General features: G+C 52.7%; 11 protein-coding genes across 12 annotated transcripts; 6 read left to right on the top strand and 5 right to left on the bottom strand.

Annotated features, from left to right (window-relative positions):
* Positions 1–1,156: 1,156 nt before the first annotated feature.
* On the bottom strand, positions 1,157–6,715 carry PV06_04924 (uncharacterized protein). The gene is made up of 3 exons (XM_016405875.1): positions 6,071–6,715; positions 5,548–6,011; positions 1,157–5,479 (listed from the first exon to the last, which is right to left on the bottom strand). The coding sequence occupies exons 1-3, from the start codon at positions 6,440–6,442 to the stop codon at positions 4,711–4,713; spliced, it is 1,605 nt and encodes a 534-aa protein (XP_016264081.1). The 5' UTR covers positions 6,443–6,715; the 3' UTR covers positions 1,157–4,710.
* On the top strand, positions 1,495–4,926 carry PV06_04925 (uncharacterized protein). The gene is made up of 2 exons (XM_016405876.1): positions 1,495–2,383; positions 2,438–4,926. Exons 1-2 carry the CDS (start codon positions 2,253–2,255, stop codon positions 3,645–3,647), a joined length of 1,341 nt encoding a protein of 446 aa, XP_016264082.1. The 5' UTR covers positions 1,495–2,252; the 3' UTR covers positions 3,648–4,926.
* A 209-nt stretch (positions 6,716–6,924) lies between the features above and the next one.
* On the bottom strand, positions 6,925–8,290 carry PV06_04923 (uncharacterized protein; the record flags this gene model as incomplete). The annotated part of the gene is made up of 2 exons (XM_016405874.1): positions 6,925–7,885; positions 7,944–8,290. 2 exons carry the CDS (start codon positions 8,288–8,290, stop codon positions 6,925–6,927), a joined length of 1,308 nt encoding a protein of 435 aa, XP_016264080.1.
* A 987-nt stretch (positions 8,291–9,277) lies between these two features.
* On the top strand, positions 9,278–9,834 carry PV06_04922 (uncharacterized protein; the record flags this gene model as incomplete). The annotated part of the gene is made up of 3 exons (XM_016405873.1): positions 9,278–9,448; positions 9,502–9,522; positions 9,574–9,834. The coding sequence occupies 3 exons, from the start codon at positions 9,278–9,280 to the stop codon at positions 9,832–9,834; spliced, it is 453 nt and encodes a 150-aa protein (XP_016264079.1).
* An 81-nt stretch (positions 9,835–9,915) lies between these two features.
* On the bottom strand, positions 9,916–11,563 carry PV06_04921 (uncharacterized protein; the record flags this gene model as incomplete). Its single annotated transcript, XM_016405872.1, has 4 exons — positions 9,916–10,545; positions 10,591–10,868; positions 10,936–11,187; positions 11,245–11,563. 4 exons carry the CDS (start codon positions 11,561–11,563, stop codon positions 9,916–9,918), a joined length of 1,479 nt encoding a protein of 492 aa, XP_016264078.1.
* A 248-nt stretch (positions 11,564–11,811) lies between these two features.
* PV06_04920 (uncharacterized protein) lies at positions 11,812–13,646 on the top strand. The gene has a single exon (XM_016405871.1). The coding sequence runs from the start codon at positions 13,036–13,038 to the stop codon at positions 13,600–13,602; it is 567 nt and encodes a 188-aa protein (XP_016264077.1). The 5' UTR covers positions 11,812–13,035; the 3' UTR covers positions 13,603–13,646.
* A 289-nt stretch (positions 13,647–13,935) lies between these two features.
* PV06_04919 (uncharacterized protein) lies at positions 13,936–16,598 on the top strand. Its single transcript, XM_016405870.1, has one exon. It carries the CDS (start codon positions 14,038–14,040, stop codon positions 16,063–16,065), a length of 2,028 nt encoding a protein of 675 aa, XP_016264076.1. The 5' UTR covers positions 13,936–14,037; the 3' UTR covers positions 16,066–16,598.
* On the bottom strand, positions 16,343–18,123 carry PV06_04918 (uncharacterized protein). The gene is made up of 3 exons (XM_016405869.1): positions 17,999–18,123; positions 16,526–17,930; positions 16,343–16,458 (listed from the first exon to the last, which is right to left on the bottom strand). Exons 1-2 carry the CDS (start codon positions 18,114–18,116, stop codon positions 16,645–16,647), a joined length of 1,404 nt encoding a protein of 467 aa, XP_016264075.1. The 5' UTR covers positions 18,117–18,123; the 3' UTR covers positions 16,343–16,458; positions 16,526–16,644.
* A 1,465-nt stretch (positions 18,124–19,588) lies between these two features.
* PV06_04917 (uncharacterized protein) lies at positions 19,589–21,531 on the bottom strand. Its single transcript, XM_016405868.1, has 2 exons — positions 21,167–21,531; positions 19,589–21,094 (listed from the first exon to the last, which is right to left on the bottom strand). Exons 1-2 carry the CDS (start codon positions 21,451–21,453, stop codon positions 19,825–19,827), a joined length of 1,557 nt encoding a protein of 518 aa, XP_016264074.1. The 5' UTR covers positions 21,454–21,531; the 3' UTR covers positions 19,589–19,824.
* Positions 21,532–22,246: 715 nt separating this feature from the next.
* PV06_04916 lies at positions 22,247–24,471 on the top strand. 2 transcript variants are annotated; one of them, XM_016405867.1, is made up of 3 exons: positions 22,247–22,938; positions 23,005–24,170; positions 24,251–24,471. In XM_016405867.1, the coding sequence occupies exons 1-2, from the start codon at positions 22,840–22,842 to the stop codon at positions 24,166–24,168; spliced, it is 1,263 nt and encodes a 420-aa protein (XP_016264073.1). In that variant the 5' UTR covers positions 22,247–22,839; the 3' UTR covers positions 24,169–24,170; positions 24,251–24,471. The 2 variants fall into 2 exon arrangements, with proteins under 2 accessions (XP_016264073.1, XP_016264072.1); XM_016405866.1 differs by having other exon boundaries at positions 23,005–24,471.
* A 176-nt stretch (positions 24,472–24,647) lies between these two features.
* Positions 24,648–26,427, top strand: PV06_04915 (uncharacterized protein; the record flags this gene model as incomplete). Its single annotated transcript, XM_016405865.1, has 2 exons — positions 24,648–25,278; positions 25,338–26,427. The coding sequence occupies 2 exons, from the start codon at positions 24,648–24,650 to the stop codon at positions 26,234–26,236; spliced, it is 1,530 nt and encodes a 509-aa protein (XP_016264071.1). The 3' UTR covers positions 26,237–26,427.
* Between the last annotated feature and the right edge of the window lie 163 nt (positions 26,428–26,590).

The following is a 26,590-nucleotide window of genomic DNA, read 5'->3' as shown; positions in this document are numbered from 1 at the left end:
TAGTATCACCGTTTCATTTTGCCTTGCATTCAGTTAATGCTGCGGATGCTGACCGTCCACGCGTCAGTCCCTCGTAGAGCTCGTATGAGACACGAATGATCAGCCAGCCTAGATCCGCGCGCCGTACCCCGTAACAAAGAATATACGAGCCCATATTATTCCAATCACTACCTTGTACAGAGTACGGGTTAGGGGGATATCAGGCGCGAGGTTTGGTGACATGGCCTTGCGACCCAGCGCTTCTGGCGTAGGCTCAGAAGGGGCGGTCGTTGGGCGCTCTGGGACTTTCCGGGCCCATTGCAGTCTGTCGCCCCACAAAAGCAGACGGTCTTTCAACAATAATGGGCATGCCGAATCATCAATCAGCATGAACTGGAATGCACGAATAACAGGCCGAGTCTCTACACCTGCACAGTCCGTGTACGGCAAAGGTGATGGAAGAAGTCAAAGCGATTTAGACCTTGTCAGAGATTGGTTTCTCAGAGCATCACCCGAAACCGAGCATAGTTTGGAGAAGGAAAGAAAAAAGAAGCCTAGCTAGCTTCGACTCTTGCTGCATGCCCAGCGTGGCCTAAAGGGTCTTGTTGTCTCTCGGCAGAACATCCCAGGCGCTCGTGTGGCAGAGGTTTTACTTGGTTCGAGAATGTGACGCTTGGATCACCAGCAGAGACGAGACCAGCTAGCTATACGAGCACCCTGGTCCCTTTTCCTGTTGATCTTGAGCCAACCATGTCCCCTTGCCTGCCGTACTGCCAACCACGCCAGTCACAACGGCCCAGTCGAATAATGTGTGGCCGTTGACCCATGATTGTCGGAGGGACGCTAGGATCTGGGTCTACTCCGGAAAAAGAGAAGATGGGCCTGGTTAGTGGCCAGAGATCGAGCTCTCCGGCACCCTTGAGGGCCTGAGGGGTCCCGGGAGAGGCAAATGGTGGGTTTGTGGCAGATGCTGATTCAGGCTGCGCCTGTACTCGTACCCCACTAGAATACCGCAATCGATCAGGGGAGTTTTGCTTTGTTCGGATCAGGATGCCGTCGGAAAAGAGTGGCCATCTACCTCCTCAGTAGGTACAGAGTACTCGAATACATACCAGTACAATGCGAGTAGGTGGTCTACGAGGAAGTGTATCTAGGTAGTGTTCTACATGCTCAAATTCAACAGTCAGTTGCTCTCTCTATCGTCGTACAGTAGAATCCACGTACAATAGACTGTGTACCATGTGCTCCATAGAGTATCCATCCTCTGAGTAAGAATGTACTTCGTAAAGAACCGTCCCCAGCCAACTTTGCCCTGGTAGAGACCTGCCTACTCGGGTTTAGCCCGTCGCTCTCTCCGCCCCAAAACCTTGTCGATACACGGGACCATGTTGGATACGGCGAAAACGTCGCTCGCATCGACACCAACGCTGCCAACCCTTGTCAACATTTGGAAATCTGCGAAGCTAGATTTTTTGCCTTTTTTCCTCTCGTACTCGTACATCAGTAATGCTCGCACTGATCTTCCGCTCTGGTTCATTTCAAAAGAGAGCCGTGCGAGGTCCTCCTCCTCTAGAATTCAAGGATGCGCATTCACTTCCATCGGTGTGGCCCTGGCCTTGACCACCCTTTCCACCACAAGCCGCCTGTGATCGTCGCCAGCATCAGCCATGCACGGGCTCTTCTTTCCAAAGCCTCAATAATGTCGGCACGCTCTTCCCTATCGCCGCTAACATCAGGTCCTCCTCTTCCTCCTCTGTCGTATCCACCTCTCCATACCACAAGTTTCCCAGCGGATGTGCCATGAGAGGAGCATGTACAGTTTAACTGTCGTGTACGAGTAGCTCCGCTCGCAAACTCTCACTCTTTTCTGTCTTCCCATAAATCTTCTGCCTTGGCTGTCATTCGACATTCCGACAGCTCTTGCTTCTTTACCCGGGAGAAGCTGCCTCCCTGTTGTCGCCACTTTGCTGTTCTCTTGTCATTGTACATATCCTCCGTCACTGTGATCTTTCCCTTCTATACTACCTAGGTGTACAACTATACCAGACCACACTATACTATACTATACTATACTATACCATACCATATCACACCACTACACTACTTCACTGATCTATTCGATCTCCAGCTCAAGCTATCACATTGTCAACACCATCTCTGAGAGATACGCCCTTTTCATACGCCACCTATACGCCCGATCACGGCTACGTCAATTTGACCCAGACACCTATCTCGCCACCCGGGTACGGACCAGTGTGTCCCTCATCGAGGCCATGCCAGCATCATGCAAGCGTGAGCAACCAGTGTCCAGTGGCACCGTGGACTCCAAGATGCCGCCGGTAAGGACCACACCGCCTGCCAAGGCGATAAAGACGGAGCGGACACATGAAGAAAATCAAGAGAGGTGAGTAACTCACGATCAGACCGAGTCTTGTTCCTATCTAACCTGCCACCCAAGAGCATATATCGCGGCTTCAAGGCGGAGCGACCGAAGTCTAGAGGCCCGAGTTGAGTCAGCACGGCGAGCCTCCGAAATTCACAAGCGCAGGACCGGCCGGGCGCTGCGTGTCACCGAGCAAGATGTGATCAACGAGGAGATGTATGAAGAGGAGGATGATGACTTGCCATCACAGTATCGTCGACTCACAGCACATCTACAGACCGGATCGGCCGACTTCAATCGAAGACTAGCCGCCTACCTCACTAACCAGGTGGCGATGCGCAGTGCAATGGAGCAGATGGTGCAGAATTCCTACGCCCAAGCCTTTCCCGGACAGTACCAGCAGCAGCATCAGAACATGTTTCCATCACCGATGCTTCCACCACAAAACATGGGCCAGTCTGCCCAGTCGACATACCGGACTACACCATATCCAAATCCTCATCACCCCGGCTTCCGGACCAACCAGGGTCGAGCACTGTCTATGGCCTCGGGGACACCCCAGTCTCATCAGGACTCAACCTCTCCGACCCTCGCGGCACAACAGCCTCCCAACATGCTCGGACAGCGCCGCATGTCTACGCCGGCGACGATTAACCCGTCCGAGGTCAAGTCCGAATCGGATTATATGCATCAACCCTCGATCACTGGATATCCGTCCTTCTCCGGTTCAAATGACTGCCCTCCTCTGTGGCAGGACATGGGACCTTTGACGACCTCTCTACCTCCCGAGTCTCAACAGATGCTCGCGAATGCACCAGGCTTCGACACCACCGATCCCAGTTATTCCATGCTTATGCAAGGCAGCGACCAGTATATCTCGACTCCCTACTACCCATGGCACGACGGTATGCATCACGGCGATGGCGGGATCAAAGGCATGCCGGTACACCCCTCGAATTACCCAAGCATGTCTGTCACGTTGGCCCCTTCGGCACTGGAGCAGAATAACAACCTTGTCTCCGCCGATGGGATCACAGACCATCAAAATCCGACAGGTTCGACGCCCAGTGCACCTACTTCCGGGCTCGACTTTAACTTCAGCCAAGACAGCAAAGGATTCCCATTCGGCGCCGGTTCCGGACAGGTTACGCCAGCAGGCGAAGGTTTCTGGGACCACTTTGTCATGGACGGGTCCTGGGAGGATGGGAACAATACTGTTCCTGCTGTACCTGGCTTACCTTCTTCATCCGACGAGCACAGTGCGCAGGCCACTCTGTCACCGTGAGGTGTTGAGCCGACGGGGTAAGCAAGGTGCTGATTTATCCGCACCTGTACGGTGTACTTCCCCCTTTCGCCCCTTCGGCAGACAGGGCACTCAGGCGTCCTTTTGTTTATCGGGAGACACTGAGGAGATGCTCTCACGGGCCCCCTATCCATCTGGGTCGGACGCGCAGTTTGGAGGATACCAAGCTCTGCCAGCCAGGGTGATTGACTTTTGGTTTCTGGCCTGCCAAGTCTATTTAATTCATGTACACATATAGTGGCTGACCCAAGGGTGAGGTGAGACTTGTCAAGAGGGGGATATATGCCAGATGGGTGTTCATGCCGTATAAATATATATATATGTATATATATACATATTTGTATATCTTGAGGACATGAGCGGTCTCTGGAAGGGCATAGCATCACAAAACCAACACTTTCTTCTTCGGAGGAAAACTCGTACAATGAGGAAAGGAGACCAAAGGGAACAAAAATGGATCAAAGCAACAATTTTTGCCTGATGATGCCACAACTGGATGAGAGAATACCGAGTAATAATATAATGCGCGTCACAGTACGGCACGGTTCATCACCGGAGGAGAGGCGTTGGAGTCATACCTATCACACACTACTATTCAAACTCTGTAATGCCTTCTTCACTCTCCGATCATATCACCATGCCATCTCGCTCCGGACATGGAGAAGACCCCAGAGAGATTGATCTACCATGGTTAGGGTTGGGGTATGGGATGGGTCGAAATCATACGTATAGATGAAAAGTCCAGGCATACATGCCGAGAAACATGATCACATTGCTTCGCCATCAAGTCTTCTTAAAGAAACCTTGGGTTCTTTTCTTCTACCTCTCTCATACGACGCTTGTTCTAATTTTCTTCGCTGATGCTTCCAAGAAAAAAGGAAAGAAAAAAGGACTTTGCTGTTTACCACCACTACTCTTGTGTTCCTGTAGGAGGCAAACACAACACAACCCCAGCGCCAAACTGAACCAATTGGGAAATTTTTGTTCTCTCTCTCTCTCTCTCTCTCTCTCTTCTCACCACAATTTCAAAGACCATCCCAATCTCTCATCCGGTAGGTTTTCGGACCAAATCCGCCGACGGCCTCAGATTCGAACCTTGCGGCGCGGGCCTGGAGCCATTGTCGAAACTCTTCCGCACGCTGCTCGAACTGCTCCGTCTCCGCCGCATGCGTATCTCGTTGGGGTCGGCGGCATTGGTCAGCCCGCCGGCGCGAGCAAAGAGGACCAGAATGTCCGTCAGGCTCACCACGCCGACCAGGCGGCCAGAGATGCGGGCCCCCGGCAGCGCCGAGGCGGATATGCTGGGGCCCGACGGGGCGATGAAGGGGGCCTTCGGGGAGTGGTCGACCACGGTACCGCCCGCGGGGTCGCCGGGCGCGGACGTCGCCTGCGGGGGCGTCGCGTATGAGGATCCCGTCGAGGAGGAATGGCTCGAGGTCGGAGCCAACGTCGCCGTGTGCAGGGCAGGGGTCGGCGGGCCGGACGAGCTCGGCGACACCGGTTCCGTGATCCACATCCGGTGAGACTTTGTCGCGACGAGTTTGGCCACCGTGTGTGCCAGCGTCGAGAGAGGGGTGACGTGGAAGACCGGGAAGGAGTCCTTGCCTTCAAACATGCCGCGGGTGGACAGGATGACGGAGATGAAGTGGATGCAGGTGTTTTTCAGGAGAGGCAGGGAGGAGGACTTGGTGAGGAGTCTCACGTCGACGTTCGAAATGTTGCCAATGACGTTCTGGTTGTGATCGAGAACGGGGAGGGAAGACACCCCTTCGTTGAGGAGAAGTGTGAGTGCTTCCGCGAGGGGACGGTCGCCGCTAAAAGGAAAAGAAAAAGTGTCAGCAATGGGCGATTTCGGCACGGGGAGTCTTTGCAGCCAACTCACTTGATCGCTATCACATCGTTGGAGCCAATCTTGAGATCACGCAGGTGCTGAGTGAAGAGTTGCTCCAGGACGGGGAAGCTCCTACCATTCTCCCATAAGAATCGGATCAGCATGGTCTGGCTGAGCACCCCGACGGTTTCATTTGTCGCCTCGTCGACCACGACGACGCGGTGAACACCCTTGCCGAATGTCTCGATGGCCTGCAACAGGTTTGCGTCCTTGCTCAAGAACGTCAAGGCCTCTTTCTTGCTTATATCCTTGATGTCTCGGAGATGAATGGCCTTTCCTTCTCTGGCCCGCTGCGCAACCTGCTCAAAGTCCTCGGCGTGCTCATCGTCTGGGTGGGCGAGCCCGACCACCAGCAGTAGGTAGGCGTTCAAGTCACGATAGTCGTACGTTCCGATGACGGGAGATCCGGCCTTTTCGCGGATGAGGACGACCGGGCCGCCAGATTCAACGAGGACCTGTCGATGTTAGCTGTACAGATTCAGCGGATCGTAGGGAACGTAGACCACGTGCTGACCTTTGTGGCTGCCTCGACCCCGGTTTCACTGTCCACAAACCTCAGATCGTCCGCGCTCACCAACTCTTCCACCTTTACGGTTGTCCAGTCACGTCCGGCGAATCGAGGGTCCGGGTGCTTCGCCGGAGGGTTGTCTATGAGGTCTTGTACTGCCATTGATGACACGGATGGTTGTCTCGAAGAGCGAGGGGACGGAGGGTGTCCTCGGAGCTCATTAAAGCTCTGGCGGTGTTGGGCCGCGGCGCTGGGCAAGGAGGGTATTCGGAGTGAGGAACTTCTGCTGGGTGGTGAGGCCGCGTCCATGCTCGAGCGCGAGGACGCAACGGGCGAAGGAGAAGAGGTGATCGGAGGATCACGGTTTGGGGTTGTCATGCTGGAAAGCCTCTGTACGGGGAGGCTGTTGATGTGGTTCGGTGATGGGTTGAGAAAGTTCCCGGCAGATGGTCGTTTCGTACTTGTGTGTCGTTTGGAGCGGGGCAAGGAAGTTGCACCTCAATTGGCGGCGAAGATGGACTGTGAGTGCATTGCAGGACGCTAATCAATCATTTAAAGAGCACGAACACGGTGTTGGAAGAGTGAATTATTGAATAAGACGGTCTGGTGCTCGGTTTGCTCATGAGATTCTTGGACTGTGCTCGGTGCTGCCCGTTGAGCCGTTTCTGCCCGCGAACCGCTGACGTCGGGACGTTCTAGACGAGGCTGTGAGGCTGGGGCTCGTGACCTCGATTGATTCCGCACGCAACTATTTACTGTTGCTACTATTTTGTATTAGTCAATCATCTCCAGCAATTTCTACAAACTAGTAGCTACTCTGGCCTCTTGTCTTGTCTCCTTATGATTACAACTCAATTTCTTCATCGGGGCAGGAACTCTTGGAGGAGGTCCCCGGCGGTCCGGACACTTGGCCTTGTTCTGGGCGCTGTCTGACTGCTTCGTTTTGCCGGAGGAGAGGCCGTGCCTTGGTTCACACCTTCTGAATTCCTCAACCTCTTACTCTGAGGTATATCGACGACATGCGGGTTTTTCCCTTCCTCCTCCCAGGCCTTTGTCTTGATATTGTCGAAGAGAATTGTTCTTGTCGACGGAAAGTCGTCGACGATGTGTCTCCACTGTCGTGGTGTCCCTATCTCGGTGTCCAGCAAAGGCAGTCTCTCCACCAAGTCTGGCCGCCGCGGGTGGACGAGGTCTTCGTAGACACTCTGGCTCTCATCATAGAAGCCGCAAACGTAGCCCTTCCCGGCCTCACCACGCTCGACGATGGGCCTCAAATCTTTCGCACTCCTCTTGGCATGTCTCGCATCCCAGCCAGCAGCTGTCGAAAAGGGCTCCCATTCCCTTCTGTTCCTCTGATGCATTCTGGGACAGTCTGTGACAATGACATGGCACAAGGACGGAAATACATCGACATACTTGAATAGCCACTTGCAGATGTGCTCCTGCCATCCGAAAAGAATGACACGTAGAAGCTGAAACGCTTGGCCTGCTTCCGCAAGTTCTGCCCATGACCGCATTATTCGTTCGTCGAACGGTGATGTACGATTATCAAGACTGATTTGCCCATCGGATAGATCCAGAACCACCAGGTTGGTGACTTTGTGAATGGAAACCATGTCAGTGGCGCTCATCTGCTTTGGTGAGACACGCAGACATGCCAGCCAATTCAGATCATTGGACGTGATACCTGTGAAATAATCGGTATATGGCAAGGTTGGATGTAGAATGTCCACGCGGTGTCTATAGTCAGGATGTCCGAATTCCTCTGCCCCTGGGTACGATACTGCAAATATCCTCCAGATGTGAAAGCTGTGACGACCTCTTACGGATGTTGTTAGCGAAAACAGGTCTCGGTCAAAGATTCGAGCTTCGTTCATACCTTGACACTAAGCGATCCCAGATCCGTCTGGCCATGGGCCAAGGGACAGATGCGAAATGTTCGGGCGTAAGGTCCTCCGAATGTCTAGCGAGTTCGAATATGGCGGTCTCGGCCAGCGAACGCGTGCCTTTCTCTGGAGGACGATCTCTGTGAATGACATCTCGGCCAACTCGCTCTCGGGTCCAGTCGGTGTTTCTTTTGCTGACGAATCGTATTTCTCTCTCTTGATAAACTTGTCCAGAGTCTGGGTCATATTTTGGTTCTAGTTGCGGCTTCGCTATCGACACTGCTGGCCGAGGTCGACCATTTAGAAAGTATGGCTTACGCTTGGAAGTCGACTTCTTCATTGCGCTCGCCTTGATATTTTCCAAGACAAATCAAATCATATATCAAGTGACGAAGCCTGAATCATCGCTCCCAGGGAAGCCTGTGATGTCTTGGATTCACAACACAGACCTCAGCAACTTGGTCATGGCAAGCAGGGTTTCCTTTTCCATCTTTGCAAAACTGAAATGTGTAGACAATAGAACGACGAATATATCAGGTTCCTAGAGGCTCCATGCGAGTCACCAGATTCATGCGTATCGAGTTTCTCATATCGTGGATGTCGCGTGTCCTAGAATGAGATGAAAAATAGAGATGTCTACAGTTCATTTGCTACAGATTTGCCAAGATGATTAAGTAAGTCGATCTCGTTTCGTGTTTGGACGAGCGTGTTCAACACCAGAACAACATCGTTTCCTTTAGAGAAGGTCAGATCCTGTACCTACAACATGTCTCAGCTGTCTATTGGGGCTGTTCTATGGTCCTGCGTTACTAGGAACTGTCAACTCGTTAGAATTCGCCGATCCGCTGACCGGACGTATCGAATGCAAAGCATCCCGAGTTTGGGGGTACACTGGCTGTAGACTATTGGCAAGCCATCTTAACCTGTACATACTTGTATGGGCTACTCGTGGCATTCATTCCCTTCGAGCCTTGAGCATTCCGAAGTCGCATGATTTCCTGGCCATGTAAAATCGCTGACGTGCCGCGTCGTCCTGCGCTGGGCGGCACGCCTAATGTGTCAATGCGACTTGTGAGACCGAGGTAGACAGCATGAGCCAAGTCGAGCCGATTATATTGTGGGTGTCTCTTTCAAGTTCAATCGTGCCTAGAAAAAGGTATAGTAATCATCAATTCAGGTGGGTAGGTCCTCGGTATATCCAGGACTCCTTTTCAGGGTCCTAAATATATTCCAGATTTTATGATATAAAATGGTACATAGAAACCGGCATCCCAATGCTTAGTACAATGATAAACCACAAGACCTCTCCAGCACCTACATCTTGACAATGTCGGCCATCACCATCACACCCAAAAGACTCGCTCAGGTGCAGGGGAGCATTCGGAAACTTCTCGCCGACTTTCCTAAACCAATTTCAACTGAGGAGGATAAGCAAAGATTCCTCTCAGTCTATCATCCGGATGTTCAATGGTCGGATCATGCCTTTCTGGTCACCCGGGTTGGGCATGAGCCATTTTGGGGTTGCACAAAGCCTGGAACCATTGCAATCAGCCCTTTCGAGTCGACGAGAAGGTGAGTCGATCCTTAGGCGGCCCATCATGCTTCTTACCAATCTCTCTTTAGGCCATCGTTCCTACACCATCTGGTGCAGTCTTGGAACAGATTTGGACTGGCCGTTGTGCCAACGATATCGTGCGCCCGAGCGGCGAGATGGCCGTCAAAGCGACAGGCAAGCAGTATGTCTGTCATGTGTGTATGATAGTTGAGATCGATGAAGATGGCCTAGTCACCAAGATTGATGAATATTACAACCGGCAATGGGACGATGGCGTTGCCCAAAAGGATTATGTCGTCATCAAAGGTGCTAGTCTCAAATCCGGTTGAATCGAACCTGTGGAAACAGTGATAGCAAATAGCAGAGATACTCTCGTCCAGCATTGCAAGTCCATTACTGGCGTTTGGTCCTCACCGAGAGGTCGGGGCGTAGCGCGACATTTGTCGTAGCCTGCTTCCATATTTGTAAAATAGCAAGGGTGCCGGGATAAGCAAGACACACAAGAAACCCAGGACACTCGTACCCCAGGCAATGCCTAGATTATGGTACATTTTGGGGGCTGCCAATGGAAAACCTGCCGCCACCAGGCTTCGGCAACATGTGTTGGCAGCCAGAGCGCTAGCCGCGGATTGAAGGTAGATGTCGACGATATAAGCAACACCGTTCGTGAAGATAAGCATTATACCACTGCCGATGAAAAGTCCAGCAATTATTTGAGACACAGGTGATATGTTGCGGTTCGAACACCACCCAAACCAGAAGAGGCCAACGGGCAGTAAAATACTGCCTAGCATGATTGGCGGGAGACGATCTTCCGGTAACACTGACCCGCGTGCTTGAAGGCGTGGACGATAGTATTCGCGTGAGTAGATGGCAACTCCCACAGATGACACCAAGACACTGACGAGTATGCTCAAAAATGGCAGAGATGCGACACGAGAATCCCAGCCTCGGCCTTGTGCAAAACTGTAAGGGAACGCGTAAAACGTCAGATAAAGGATGCCATAGACGATGGAAATATATAAAGTCATGACCATCAACTGTACGAGTCAGTGTGTCTCCTCCAAGTATAGCGTGCCACGTACCATGGGTTCAAAACAGAGCATTTTTATCGGCTTGACCATATACCTTCGCACGAAAGTCTGAAAGTCTGCTGACTGCTCGATGTCGTCCTCACATGCTGTGTCAGGGTTGTTGGCAAGACGAGCCTTCCGATTTGCCTTTTGTTGTAAGATTGGCCCATATGTCTCTGGAACGCAGAAGAAGGCCAAGACCCCTACGCTGCCACCCATGATGAGGGTGAGCCATGCAGTCCAATGCCACCCAAGTTTACTCTCCGTGAGCAGGCTGCCAAATATAGGACCTGTAATCATGGTTCGGTGGTCAGCAAGTCTATACATGGCGGCAAGTCCATGGGTCTTGGAACATACCTAGTGTAGGGCCGATATAGACTGCCGCGGAGTAGACTGCCGTGGCTGTTCCACGTTCGGCTGGCTCCCAGAAATCGGCATAAGCAGCACTGATGAGCGACATAGGGGCTGCCCCAAAGCAGCCTGCCAGAAGGCGACAGACAAGAATGGCCGGTAGGTTGTTCACCACGCCTACTGGAATCTGCAGCAGCGCCCATATGAAGTAACCCGTGAACATCGGCAGCCGTCGACCTTTGAGCTCGGACAGAGGGCCTAGATTTGAGACATATATCAACAAATGCGCCAGATCAAAGGTGAGTGGTGACATACCCCAGAGTATCGGCCCAAGAGCAAAGCCAAGTACATATAAAGAAACGCCCAATACCGCGACACTTTCACCAACCCCAAATTGCTTTGATGTTACGGAAATTGTCGACGACCACACTGAACTGCCAAAGGTGACGGCAGCAGCCATGCCTCCCATTAACGAAGTCATCAGCCATTTTCGCCACGTCGGGATGTTGAAGGGGCTTTCGAAACTGGCAATGTGTTCGAGAGGATTGTCATTCGGAACCTCGGGCTTTTCCTGGGACACCTCCTCATGTTGTTCACCACTGGTGCTGGCTTGCCTCTCCTCGTCGTTTGACATCTCAGACTCTGTACAAGTCGTTGCACCGCATCATGGCCCAGCAATACAGGTCTGCGTTCATTTAGAACCACCTTGTGATCATCGTAAAGAATGAATGATTCGAAGTCCAGCTTCTACTTTATTAATTCATTCAAAGGTCACGGCGGATTTCCACCCGCGGTGGGTAGCGTCGTACATGCCAGGGAGGAGGTGCCGTCTTAACCGCCACCGAAAGCATGGGCCGGAAACAAGACTCCAAGGGGTCCGTACGACGTCTGGTACATCTCAACTTATCGACCTCCTGTAGAGGTACTTGATCTCCCAGGTCATCAGCACGGAGTACGGGTCCTCAAACGTGTCGATGGCCGAAGAATACGGCCGTATAATTAATTGGGAGCGAGAACATCGGTGTTGACCTTGTCGCTGACAGCATTGTGCTGCTCAGATGAGATGAAACTTCGTACCACCTCAAACCCCCGGAACCAGCGTTCCGCCTCCATTCTCTGCACCATGTCGCCATCGCAATCGCCGGAGTTCCAAACAGAAAACGCACGATCATTAACACATACCGCACCATACTTGTGCCGAGTTACTATCGCAGATAGTCGTGAGATCTTTGCCATCGACCTGGCGAACACGATCTCGCCCCTTGCATCCTGACCGCCCTCGCACCAACCCAATGCTCTGAGAGACCTACGAGAAGCCTCGAGCAAATTTTAGGCAAAGCAAGAGTCAGGAAGCCAAGACAAGAAGTTGGTACCAACGGAGGCCGATAGAATACAAAAGCAACGGTGAGCGTAGGATTGAACGAGAGGATTCATTGTTCTCGAATATTATTGTCGACGTCCAATACTGTCCCAAGTCACATAGCGCTTCAAACTCGTTGGGAATGTGGTGGTAGTGTTCCGACCGATGGAAGCAGGTGCGAATGGAAATGAAACTATGTTGCAGTAGTTCTTTTCGAAGATGATGTGAGCACGAACGATATCAGCGATTTGATCTGCTCTCCCCCAGGTACATCGGCTGTTGCAGGGCTATGACTTGTTCTAGATGAAGGATCTTTTGTACTTGACGGATTCTATTTCAGACGGGGACAGAGAGTCCGAAGGCCTATCATGTTTGACTCATGTGTCTGGTTCTTCTAAGTATAAGACGCCTGTTTTCCATATTCAGCATGACAATTACACCTGATCGCTGGCTTACAAGATTTCACTACACTTTGGTATTGTAGAGCAGGAGCCGCACGAGCCGCAAGAACCGCACTTCGTATCTAGGTAGACGACCCAGGTTTGTCACCTAAAGGGCTCGCCTGGGGTAAAACCGTAAAAGAGATCAAAGGCTCCGGAGTCGATTGTTGGAGATGCTTTTCCATGTTACCCGTACATAAGGTATATAACCGAGAGATGTCGTACAACTACAAGTAACTCTCAAGTCTTACAAACCTGTTTGACCAGCACTTGTATATTCAGTTGATTTCAGTCTTGTATCTCACGATGTCGAACCGCCTTGGTCTAACCGCGCCAAAAGACTTGACAGATGAGCAGAAGCCCGCATATGAGTTGTTCAGTGAATACACCAAGCAGCGCTATGGCTCCTCCCCACAGACTGCCCTCGACGATGGTACACTGATTGGGCCGTTTGGAATCTTGTTGCACCACCCACAAGTGGCCGAACATTTTCATCTCCTCGTGAAAACCTTACAAACAATACCTGGTCTGACCTTGTACGGGCGAGAGGTTGTGATCGCGGTTGCTGGTTCACGCTCGCAAGCAGCTTTTGAGAACTATGCTCACGCCATCATTTCTCGGCGCGCAGGGATTTCAGAGGCTGAGCTTCACGACATTCATGCTGGCAAGTGTCCGGAGACACTCACGGAAGAAGGAAAGATAGCATTCGAGCTGGCCACTGCTCTTGGACGCCCTGGACCACTGGACCAAGCGATCTGGGACAAGGCTGTCAAAATCCTGGGCAAAGAGGGAGCGGCTGCAGCCGTTCATTACACGGGCTTTTATAGCTATGTTGGCACTATATTGAATGGGTTTGATGCCAAGGTACCTTGAACGTGTGATAATAGAGACAAATTTCAACGGAATGAATATGCGGCTGCTGAAGGTTGCCAAAGATATAACCCCGTTCTTCTTTCTCAGTGTGGTGTTTGCTCCAGATTAGCCTTGCGACTTGCTTTTCCTTGCGACATAAGTAGACAGTGACTTGAGCGAGGCAGTAAGACGTACCACATGGTAAACTGCTCGTGCTCGTACTCGTGCACATTTTGCAGCCTCGCTCAGGGAAATGAGAGGCGAGGCTGACGCCTTGGCTTGCGTCATTGCATCATGCCTCAAGATGACGCTCCCTAGGAAGAAGTATTTCGTGCTGATGTTTTCTTCATGTACGTGACAACCTTAGATTGATAAGTGTCTTCTACAGACAAGGTCGGATACCGCATCTCAGACGATAGCAAAAGGCAGCAGCCCCCACTATCGAGCCCAAACAAGATGCCGTCTCTATCGAATATCAATTTCAAGGGCAGGACTTCAAGTCCCAAGCGTAATCCGCAGAATGCCCAATCAGACGATCAATCTCTAGCTACTCTACTCACTCTGGATCAACGCGCCGAACTCAGTGTTTTGATTGCCCATGTCACAGAGAACATGAGAAAGGACCTTATCAAGGCCTTTGACGAGAAACCAAAGCCCAAACCCAAACCGCCCGCTGACAACGAGAAGGACATAGATCTGTCCAAACTCAACTTCGATGACCCAGGAGTCGCCAGTCAGGATGCTGAGATTGAAGCCATGAAACGAGAACAGCTCGAAGCTGCCAAATCCGAAGAAGAAACCACCGTGTCTGCCACGCCTCAGAGCGAGGCGTTGAAGAAATTCGCGCTAGACTTCTTCGACCGCTGGTCTGAAAGTGTGATCTTGAGGGTCGGGGAGGTGGTCAACGCCCGCGAGGAGCGAAGTTCGGCACAAGAACCTTACAAGAAGACTCCTCCCCCGCCGCCACAGGTCTACATTACCAACGACAGGGAAAAGGCCGCTGACGATCGACTGTCAGATATTTACTCCCCGGTCACCACGCCATTGGCGGATCTAAGCCACACAGAACGCTCGACGATCCTCAACGCCATCCTTCTCCTCCTCCTCAGTCTCGAAACGTACCGTGCTCACTCGCGGACGTTGATGCTTCGCCTGGCCACCTCGTTGCACATCTCCAGTGGCGAGGTTTCCAAGATGGAAAAGGACACCGCCTACGGCCTTCTCGCCGCCGCCAGCAAGATGGACGCCGGAGAGTCTGCCTCTGCCGCCCAGAAAGCCAGCGCCACTGCGCGAAAATGGAAAGTCGGAATAGCCAGTGTCGCAGGCGCCGCATTGATCGGCGTTACGGGCGGGCTGGCAGCCCCTCTGGTGGCTGCCGGAGTCGGAGGCTTGTTGGGAGGCCTTGGTCTCGGGGCGACTGCCGCAGCCGGGTATCTAGGCGCATTGGCGGGCAGTGGCGTCCTCGTCGGTGGGCTGTTTGGAGCGTATGGCGGACGAATGACGGGGCGCATGATGGACAAGTATTCAAAGGAAATTGAGGATTTCGCCTTCATTCCTGTCCGCGGCGGTGTGGACGATAGTGAAGAGAAACTACAGCAAAGGCGACGGCTGAGGGTCACGATCGGCATCACCGGCTGGCTGACTCAAGAAGACGAGGTGAAAAATCCGTGGAAAGTGCTCGGTGACGGTGGTGAAGCTTTCGCCTTGAGATGGGAACTACAAGCTCTGATGAACCTCGGGAACGCTCTGAAGAACTTTGTGACCAGCGAGGCATGGAGCTACCTAAAGAAGCAAATCATCAAGAGAACGATACTGGCGGGCTTGTATTCGGCCATGTTGGCCCCTTTGGCGATATTGAAAGTTGCAAAGTTGGTCGACAGTCCGTTTGGAATTGCCAAGTTGAGGGCGATGAAGGCCGGCGAGGTGCTCGCCGACGCGCTGATCAACAAAGCACAAGGAGAGAGACCGGTCAGCCTCGTCGGTCACTCGTTGGGCGCCAGGGTCATATATTCCTGTTTGCTGGCACTCGCCCGGAGGCAGGCGTTCGGTCTGATCGACAGCGTCGTCCTGATGGGTTCCCCGGTACCGAGTGACGACGACGTCTGGCGCTCGATGAGGAGCGTGGTCGGCGGGCGACTGATCAACGTGTACTCTACCAACGATTACATTCTCGCATTCATGTATCGGACCAGCAGTGCACAGCTCGGCATCGCCGGACTGCAAGAGATCAACGCGTACGGGGTGGAGAACTTTGACGTGAGTGAGCAAGTCACCGGCCATCTCAAGTATCAGAACATGGTGGGCAAGATGTTGACCGAAGTCGGTTGGACCGACATCGACGAGGAGGCTCTGGAAAAGGAACGGATTGTCCTAGAGCAGGTCGAGGAACAGGAAAAGGAACAAGAAGAGGAGGAAAAGGAGAAGGAAGAAAGAGAGGAGGCCGAGGCGACAGAACAGAAGAAACCTGCTCTTCCACCGAGATGAGAAGCAATGGACAGATACAGAAATGAAGAGCAAATGTACGAATACACGATGAGAAGCGGGAGCCGAATACACACTAAAGACCGTTGACCATATTTGACAAGAATGTGCGCATCGCTCAAGGTGGAACGACATTTTATGAAACTGCGTTGTACTTTGTCCAGAGCAAAACAACACTTGATGACAAAGAAAAGAGGCATGAATTGCCATTACAAACCTGTCTAGATTATCCAACGACCTGACTTTTTACAAGGGTATATATCCGGTTCCACCAACGGGTATCAATACCCAAACACGATTCCAGCGCCCAGTATCAATATCCCAACGTAATGTCCAACCCCAAATGGAGAGTGTTCCAAAATTATCTGGCATCCTATTTCTCCTCTAGCAAAAGTCCTGATGCCACAGCGTCAGCAGAAATCTCCTCTTTCAACTTGGGTTATACATGTACGGGCGTATGTACCGAGTGACCCACAAACCATGATAAATTCCACGTATCAATAGACGCATAGATAAAATTCATCCCGCACAGGCAGACACCTTGAAGACATCTGTACACAACGGTGCTTCGTTCAAGACGTTTCAACACTTTTGCTGCCGGTTGAACCACCTCGTCATGCCCAGGCACAAGGTCGCCAGGAACCTGTTGTCCGTCGGCACATTGTCGATCAGGATGATGTTGGGTGGCTTTCCGGCCTTCTTGGCCCACTCCAGGGGCCCCGTGTACGGCACGGTCCCGCCGGTCTGGGCGAGGAAGTTGTTAAAGTACGTGGCCGACTCGAGGATCGACGTACCGTCTTCGGTCGCGCCGCCGAACCCTATCCCGATCGCTCCCAGCACGTCCTGGGTAAAGGTCCAACTGAGGAGGAACAACTGGTTCGGGGTCTGGGGGGTTTCGACCTGTGAGCTAAACTTGGTCCACTGGTCCTGCCTCATGGTGTCTAGGTCGGTCGTGTCGGCGTAGTTGTTGTACACGGGCAGCTGTCCCGGTCCGTAGAATCCCTTGCCCGAAAACTTGTTGGTGGACAACCAGTTCAGGTCGCGCTCGTCGCACACCACGACCACGGCGGGACTCGACGATATGAACTCGCCCAGTTTCACCGTCGTGAGAACGTCCGACGCGTGCCCGGTGTAGAGATACTTGAGTCCCGACAGTTGGGTCAGGAGGTTCTTGTATTGCGCGTCGTTGAAAGCGTCGTACCCACTGTCCGTGTCGAGACTGTGGCTGAGCTCGAGGACGACGAGCTCGTTGAAACCTTTGGCCGTGAAGGCGTTGACGTCGGAGATGATGTCGGCCATGGACTCGCCGTTGGCCCCGAGCTGATCGGTGTAGTGGCCCGTGTAGAACTGGCCGTGAGAGATGGACGGCCGGATGTCAAAGTACCGCATCCCGGCCTCGAGCTGACCCCCGACCGACAGCGTTTGTGTTTGGGAGTTGTCCGAGTCGCCGCCGTGTGCGTAGTTGATCTGCGACATGCCCGCGTCGTGCGAGCCGGGGAGCACAATGTCCTGCAACGTCAGGCACCCGATGAACGGCAGGCTCTGCTCCATCCAGTCCAAAGGAGGATTGTTGCCGGCGAGGCTGGTGTTGTCGCCCACGAGCAGGAACGGGGACCAGGCTTGGTCGTACAGTGGGATGCTGATTGTCGAGCCTTTGGGGTTTCGTTGAGTGCCGAATTGGTCCAGCACGGCGTTGATGGCGTACTCGTATCCTCCACCGTCGCCGTCGCCTTCGCCGGAAACGGAAATCTTGAGGTCAGCCACGGGGTGAGCTTGGTCGATCCATGAAAAGGGCCAGTCGGCTTGCGCTTTTGTTGGGTTGCTTCCTTGAGAAGTGTCGACGGCTATAGATGCTTCATATGTGTCACCTAGACAGTTGCAAAGTGATCCATGTCAGTCCACCAAATTTCCAACGACGGTCAGGCATTCTTCTTACCGGATGCCAAAGTCTTGGGAAAGTCCCATTCTATGAGACCCGTGGTTTCTGCAAGCGTATATCCCGTCCAGTCGTAAGGCGTCAAATTGATGATTGACAAGTTCGTTTGGAATGACATATTCCCTTATCAAGATCTTTGTAGCAGCGATTTTCTGCACTGTGCAAAAAAAAATCTATGTCGATAAAACAGTAAAAATTTCCATGATCAGCTCAGTAGCAGGAGTCTTGTCCAAGATGCTTCAGATCAGCGACCGGACAGAACCATAGTATTAAAACCTCTCCCAGGTATCATCAAACGAACCTGCAAGGGCTCATGGCGGAGGTCGAGTGGGTGGAATATCGTACGAGCACGGTGGTTCATGATGAGGCCCACAATTAATAAGGCTCCCCCGAGGCGAGTTGACAAAGTGTGAGACGCACGTCCTCCCGTGGCCGTTGACGTTGGTCGGAGCTAATTTTGAAGTTTGTAGACTTCTCCTGTGGCAAATGTGCTTGCCTGGGATGACCGCAGCGAGTCGTTGGCCTGGAAAGGGCCTGGAACAAGGCTTCGGGCTCATTCGAGCTAAATTTGGCGAGGCTTTTGCATCCTGGTCGTCGATACAAGGATTGGCTATCATCATCTGGCCTAATGAGTCGCGGACTTGGAACCGGGATTTCGTGGCGTTAAGATTCGACTTTGTCAGAAATGAAAGTCTGTGGACGTACGAGTCAACAGCTGGGCCTCTTTCGAATCTCGCTATTTTAGAGATTGACATGATTTCAGCCGCAACAGCTGTTTATTCGACGTATTGAACGACTTGGTCGTTTCGCTTGGGCCGGTGAATCTGCGCTGATGTGAAAGTGGCCGAGGCAGAATGGAAGATCATTTCATCTTTTGTCGTTCCTGCAGGTGACCCTGACCGGGCCTTGTTGGCAGTCCAGAACCTGTTGAAAAAGGCTGCCGACGAAGGACCTGCGTATCCGTATATTCCGTGCCTGATGTGCCTTGTTTGGTGTGACGATCCCCCGGATGATCCGTTGGCGCTCATGCTGATCATTCTTGAGCGGTCCCTGTAAATCAGGGCAACATACTCCGTACTGGTAGAGTAAGAATATGCAAGGACGATCAGAGTCCACACACCTGCAGCTCATCTTCGAACCGAGCATGAGAAACAGGTAATGTATACCTTCAATCGTCCAATAACTTCTTAGTACCATCCCTGTACATGAATAATGAATAGTCGCACCATTCATCAGTGGCCGCTCTCACGAGTACAAAGTTGAGAACATGCACATCAATCTTGACCGACTGACTCGTGACACAACAACAACTGTTGCCTAATGCTCTTCGCCAACAAAGTTACAGATGTCTTGGACTATGAGTACTCCCTACGTGAGACCTCAATTCTACTGGGTTTCAAGAGACGGCAACGCGTTATTTAGATATTCGTAAGTGAATTGAAGTCTGGTCTCGATTGCTCTAGCCAATCTAATCCTTAGTGATGATTGTATTGACGACTCGTAGATCGTTCTACATAAATCAGCGATGTGATTGACAATGACTTGGGTCCAGATGCCCATACAAGGGTACCGTTTTCAGATAATTCAACATTCATCTGATGCCTTCACACAAATAAATGATGATTGCCATATTGCATTGCAGACTATATCATGCAGAAGCGGAAACACCTTCTAGCTCCGTCGAAAGTCTTGCAATTGACACGATCTGTCCTCAAGCACAGATGTGAGTTCCTAGTTCAAACTGAAATTTCATCAATTCAACGCTCAACGCGTGATGTCTCCCATCATTCTCTTGTTGCCAATCATACTCTATCGGATATGTGTAGCTATCGCCCCGTGTACCTCATCTCCAGATATCTCACGGGTACGAAGGTAAGTGTTCCAAAGATGCCACTGAAGATCCACCCTAGTTCCGCACCTGATGCTTTGGCCACCACACCGACGTACCACGTCTGGTTCATGGATAGTACGGCTCCGACAAATCCCATGGCAATAGCCGAGAAACCTGCTATTCCATAAGGTATCACCTTCATGTTGTTCCAGTCTTCCAACGGGAACCTGCGCTTCCTGAAGTACAGGTACTCGATCGAGGTGCAGCACAGAAACGGGGTCAGGAAGTATCCAATGACACTCAGGAAGGATTCGAGGACCTCCTCAAAGGAGTCTTCGGCCGCGATGGCGATGGCAATGAAGGCGGCCGAGCCAAGCACGTTCCAAACGATGCGCGGGACCCTCATGAGGATCGGGTGGAAGTTTTGGCACGTGAATGCGAGACTGTAGTTGTTTACCAGGTTGCACCCGATGATGGACAAGGCCGACAAGACCAGCAAAAATTTGCCGAATCCGTGAATCGGGCGGAGAGCTTCGCCCATGAGGCCTCCGACGCCACGGGTGTCGTAAGCCTCTGCGAACTTGGGGTCTGCCGCGACGGCCGTCATGAAGGCCGCACCGAGGATCTCGGGGATTGAGCAACCAAAAAAGTTGCCGGCCCAGATCGACAGGATCAGTTTGGTCTTGTCCGTTTTGACGGGCATCCGCACGTTGTAGTCTGCAGAGGTCTGCGCCCACCCCCCGACGAACCCGTACAGCACGGCGATGAAGCCCATGACGCTCCTGGCCTCCCTGGACCCGGAGCCCATGGGCAGCGCGCCCGCGTCGAAGTGCTTCGCGCCGTACCCGGCCAGGAAGATGAAGATGACGACCTGAGGGATCCAGCACCAGCGCTCAAACATGTGCACGGCGAAGTAGCCAAAGAAGGAGATGACGGCCGTGCACACGCCGATGATCAGGTTTCCGGCCCACAGTGGACAATTGCCGTCCGACAGTTCGTGCAGGACTTGAGACCCAGCGATGGAGTTGACACTCGACCAGCCGACCATGCCGCAGATGTTCAAGATCACCAAGGCTCTCGTGCCCCAGATCCCAAAGGCATACCGGCCGACAGACATGGTCCTCAAGCCGGTGATGGGACCGAAGCACCCGAACAATCCGACGACGATGGCCATGGAGCAGTTGATGCAAACGATGACCGCAAAAGAATCCCAGAATCCCAGCCCAAAAATCGGTCCCAGAGCACCAGTGGCAAAGGTTGCTGGACTGTAGGTTTGTTTTTCCACCATCAGCTACGACCGCGTTCGCTAGGAGGAATGGACCTGTGAATGAACTCACGTAAAATTGGCCGATGCCCACATTGTATACCCGTCGAGGACTGATTGCTTGACTCTATCCTCCTCCCTGACTCTTTCGATGCCACGCTCCTCGGCGTGAAGGAAACTGGCGTACTTGAGTACCGAGCGGAACCATCCTTTCGAAGCCTCGACTTGTGCGAGATCATCGACCTTGTCAGTGACACGATGCTTCTCGATAGTTTTGCCTTCGCCACCGACGATAGTAGTGCTTGTCCGTGTGATGACGTGAGAGTCATTTTTCTCGGGATCGTTGTTGTATTCCGCCATTTTGCAATTGCAGTGGTTTTCCGCGTCAGTCAATTGCCCTCTGTGTGTGAGAGTAGAGAGACAGAGAGACAGAGAGACAGAGAGACAGAGACATGAAAGCCCAGCACGTGGTCACTGATCAAAAAGGGAGGATGACCTCGGATTGTTACACAAAAACAAAAAGGATAGAGGATGATAAGGGGCGAGGGGGAATAAGCTCAGCTTCCTTGAACATTTATCTATAGATTCTATCTCTCATGTTGATAATGATCGGGTTGGTTCACACCTACCGGAGATCTTCGACCACGCTTGCATAAGTCATCGTTTTCTCGTCAGGGTTCCCTCACAAAAAGCAGAGCACGGATTTGCTACCGTACATTATTAGACTAGAGATGGCCTGCGCGCTCTCGACCTCGCCGAGTGGTCGGCTTTCCAAGGTCTGGGGCCCAAGGTTGAGAGTTCAAGAGATAAGCTCGGGCTTTTTCTTGCAGATAGACATTGCGTCCAAGAAGCACGGGGCATATCGTATGCCATAACCAAAGTTGTGGAAAAGATTGACGAAAGGTTCGAGAGTAGAAGGAACCCGGTTCACTTGGCCCTTCTGAAGCCAATATAGATATAGACTGGTATTACATATTGGATCCAATAAGAGGGATATCCGATATCAGGTCCACCTACTCCGTAGACATGTGTACTGTAGATAACAAATGAATCGAAATTGTGTTGTCGGGGACCTCCGGTTGAGCGATTTCTTGGTAGGGATTCGTCGCGCTTTTGTACAATTGCTTCGTACGGATCCGGATCCAGATCTCTACTACTGTACAGTCTCTTTGAATCCCGCTATCTCAAGGTAAGTTTTATGATTGACGATAATCAAGGGGACTACATCTTTCAGTCTTAACAAAGAAGACACAAAAGAGATGTCTGATCACGCAGTTGGCGAATACCCCCCCCGTACACTTATAGTGCCTTGAACTCCGTGTGGCGAAGACATGTCTCCTGGTGGTTTCGAGTATTACTCGACTCGAGCTCCAGACACCTTCTTCACAGTCTCACACTCCTGTATCTGTTGAGCTGCTCCTCGCCACCGTTCTGACCCCGTGGCACTCCCTCCACATCCTGTACCGTGTCCCCCTCCCCCACCCATGGAGGAGTTGGAGAGGCCGAGATGCGCGAAGATGCGTTTCCCCGATCTCCCCAGACCTGAACACAGGCCTTCAGCCCCGCAGCTCCACATGATGGAGGAACTTCTTGATTTGCGATCGCGGCTCGCGAGTTGTCGTCGAAGTGCCTTTAAGAACCCTCGGTGGGTTCGAGCGAGCGAGACATGAGGCAACTCTTGCCCGGTCTGCGAGCCCCCTGCTACACCTCACATCTGGATCTGCCCGAGAGGACTTTGTCGCGACTATGGCCGGAGATGGTGCTGCACACGGAGAGCCTCACACAAATGGGGTGAATGGCACAGCCAACGACGAGGGCGTCATCAATTCGGACGGTGTCATTGTGGTAGGTGGTGAAACGATCCCCAATCCAGAGGTGGTTTCCTGGTTCCCTCGCTGATCTCACATTCAGGTTGGCGCCGGTCCAGTCGGGCTCCTCGTCGCCCTGCGATTGGCCAAAGCGGGCATTCCTACCACCGTCCTCGAAATGCTACCCTACGTCGAGCAGTCCCCACGAGCCGCCGTCTACCACACCGTCGCCGTGCGGGAGCTCGATCGCGCAGGGGTCCTCGAAGACTGCCTCCGAAGAGGGAGCACGGGGTCAGATGTGCGTTGGATGAAGGTGAACGGAGAGACCATCGCAGAAGTCGACCGCAGACCGTTGCCCGGGGAGTATTCGGTGCTGGTATTGGGACAGCACGAGCTGGCCGAGGTCATCTTCACGCACTACAAGCGCTGCGCAGGCAGCAAGGTCTTGTTCAACCACAAAGTCACCGCGGTCCGACAGTCAGGGGACGCGAACGGCGCGGACCTCACGGTGGAGACCCCCGACGGTATCAAACACTTTCACTCACGATACGTGATCGGGGCGGATGGAGGGCGCAGCAGTGTCCGGCGGCTCTGGGACATCCCCTTTGAAGGTTTCACGTGGGATTTCAACCTCGTGGCGTGCAATGTCATCTATCCCTTTGAGAAGTACGGCTTCCGTGGAGGCAACTTCATCGTCGACAGCGAGCACTGGGCCCTGATCGCCAAGCTGGCCGAGCCGGGCCTCTGGCGTTGTTCCTACGGCGAGCTACCGGGGTTGACGCAAGACCAACTGCTCGAGAGACTGCCCTGGAAATTCGAATGCATGTTCCCGGGCCCCAAACCGCTGAACTATGAACTGAAGATGGCGTCCCCGTACAAAATCAACCAGCGATGTGCGACCACGTTCCACAAAGGCGCGGTCCTGCTGGCGGGAGACGCCGCCCATCTGTGCAATCCTTTTGGCGGCATGGGACTCACGGGTGGCATTCTCGACGCGGGGGCGCTGGCTGACGTCCTGGTGGCGGTGATCAACGAACGCAAATCCGAAGCACTCTTGGACCGTTATTCGGACCTGCGAAGGAAGGTGTTCCTCGAGGTGGTAGACCCCAGGTCACAGGCCAACGTGCGGCGGATATCGGAGACGGACCCGGACACCGTCGGCCAGACGGACCCGTTCTTGAAGATGCTGAACGACCCGGCAATCGACAAGACCAACCTACGAGGATTGGATGACCTGTATGTCGACGTTATGGCTGGGGTCGAATGAATGTGCGGTGAATCCGCCATCTGTTGAGCAAAGCTGAGGAACAGAAGAAAGTTCGGATGGCTAACCTGATGGTTTCTTCCAGAGCCGATTCATGGACCACCAAGACATGGAATGACCCCTTGGGAGTTCTGGAGGCCTCGTTGCATGGTACAATGGCCTCGAACTATATTCAAGTGTTTCAGAGCCCAGGGAGTAAGTCCCGGCTGAGTCAATAACGAACGGGAGTAATCCGTTGTTACCATGGACTTGTGATGTTTATATATGTATATATAAATACTCGAACTGTCATCCTTCGCACCCATCTGGCTGACTCATCCCCCGCCACTTTGCTATCCCGCTAACAACTACGGATCCGTCGTTCGTTCCCACGCAAGGAATCGAGTATTTATTGTTAGTGTTGAAGACCAATCAATCTCATCTCGAGATACCGACACTTCTTTGTTCCTTTTCTGCCCACTCGTGCTCCTCTTCTGTATCGCATGGTCATCTTCACTCTACTAATGCAGAGACCATATCTCGACCAGATCAAGGAACGAACCGCGAAGGCGCCACACCTATATCACGTTCTCCACCTTTTACAACATCAACATCCCTGGGCCTCTGAAGCAGAACTGATCGACTGGGAGCCCAATGGAATCCTCCGGGCAGAAAAATATGTCTCAGCCAACGACCTTCGTGCCGCTGTAAGAGACAGTACATTCCAACCTGCCCTACGTTACCTCATACTCGAGAATGTATCGCCGGATTTGGTCGAAGTTGTTGGCTCCGAATACGACATTGACCAAGAGTTCTGGGTCGACCATGCGTTGGAATGCCGACCGAACCAACGGGTATCGTCGATGCTACAGTCAGTGGCGACGGAGGCGCCTTTTTTTCACGTAGACTATGCGCGAAATCATCGGACCGTGGACCTGCACCTCTTCGACGACGACGACGACGACGATGATGATCAAGTGGAAAAGCACAGGTCCGAGCTGAAAGCGTACCTCGGCGCCGGGCGACCCCATTACTTCAGGCGAGAATTCAACATCCGGCCGGATATGCAGGGCTTTCAGCTGCGTGAGCGCGTGTCTGTGTACGTGAAGAGTCTGGGTCAAGATCGATGGCTAGGTAAGCGGCACCAGCTTGAGCACGTGTACGAATGAGGGCGTTGCTCATGTGATCCCAAGTACTCTTTTTACTCGATCCCCCACTCACTCCTTTCCAACCTTCTCATTTCATGGGGAGTGTTCGATTCCCGCCAGCGACCACCTGGCAAAGCAGGATCTTACCGACCGAAGGCGGTCTCGGCCTCCGTGAACAATTGGCGCACCATCTCAAGCGTGGAAACCCCCTTTCTCCTCTGGTCGGCCATCCATTGAGCTCTGTTCTGTTGGTATTCATGTATGTTGCCCTCGTCTGGAAAGACATCCTCAACAGATTACGGATCATGCTGGAACGGGAGGCTTTGATCGGCGTCAATCCTCTAGGACCCGGCTTGCAGGTCCTCGAACGCCTGCACGAAGCTCGCGTGAACCTCAACTATGCAATCACGGCTATCAAAAATGCGATCATCTACCTCGGGCATCGTGGGGCGTACCCTTGGCCTACGTTGGGCATATCTGCTAGACCGGAGCCGGAGCTGGCTGTCAAAATCCAGGCGCTGGAGCTGGACTTCCGACAGCTGCTGGCAGAGGCAGAGGGGCTGGGAGTGCTCGTGCAACAGTCCTTCAACACTCTGATGAGCACCCTGTCCTTCCAAGAGACCCAGAGTAGCGCAAAGACCGGAGAAGTGGCACTTCAGCAGAGTACGTCCATGGCACGGCTCACGGTCTTGGCCTTTGTGTACGTGCCTTTGGGGTTTGTGTGCGGCGTATTTGGGATGAACATCCAAGAGATCAACGGGACAGGAGATCCACTCTGGGTCTTCTTCGTCGTGCTTGTCAGCTTGGTTGTAGCGACACTCGTAGTGGCCGTGATGTTCTCGAAGCTATCGAGCCAGTCCGTCAGGACGAAACTGGCCGAAGCGTGGCGGCGAGGTAAGCTACGTAGAATGAGGCACGCAGACAAAAAATACCCTGAAGTGTGAAAGTCGCCTCATGGGCTGGGTATTTGATCGGGAAAGAAGCCATGTTAACACTTGGTTGATAATTGAGAGGAGGTAAAGGGCTCAAACTTGCCCTGGTGTGTAAGTTGAGACCTGAAGAACAACACGGCTGTTTGCTCAAGGCGCTGGAAGTCCTTGACAAACCTCAGGTTGACAGCCACATACAACAAATGCATACGTTTTGTTCGGCGATCGAGGCACCATTGACTCATTCCTTTATCGCTTCATCCCTTCATCCCTTCATTCCAACACAAACGACCTTCCCCTAATCCATACTGAGACCACCAGAGTTGACAATTCGGAAAAATCTCAAATTTCTTTAGGACATTACCGCAG

Source organism: Exophiala oligosperma (genome assembly GCF_000835515.1).
Source record: "Exophiala oligosperma strain CBS 72588 unplaced genomic scaffold supercont1.4, whole genome shotgun sequence".
Classification (NCBI taxonomy): Eukaryota; Fungi; Ascomycota; class Eurotiomycetes; order Chaetothyriales; family Herpotrichiellaceae; genus Exophiala; species Exophiala oligosperma.
The sequence above is the reverse complement of the archived record's forward strand: the minus strand, read 5'-3'. Positions and strand labels throughout refer to the sequence as shown.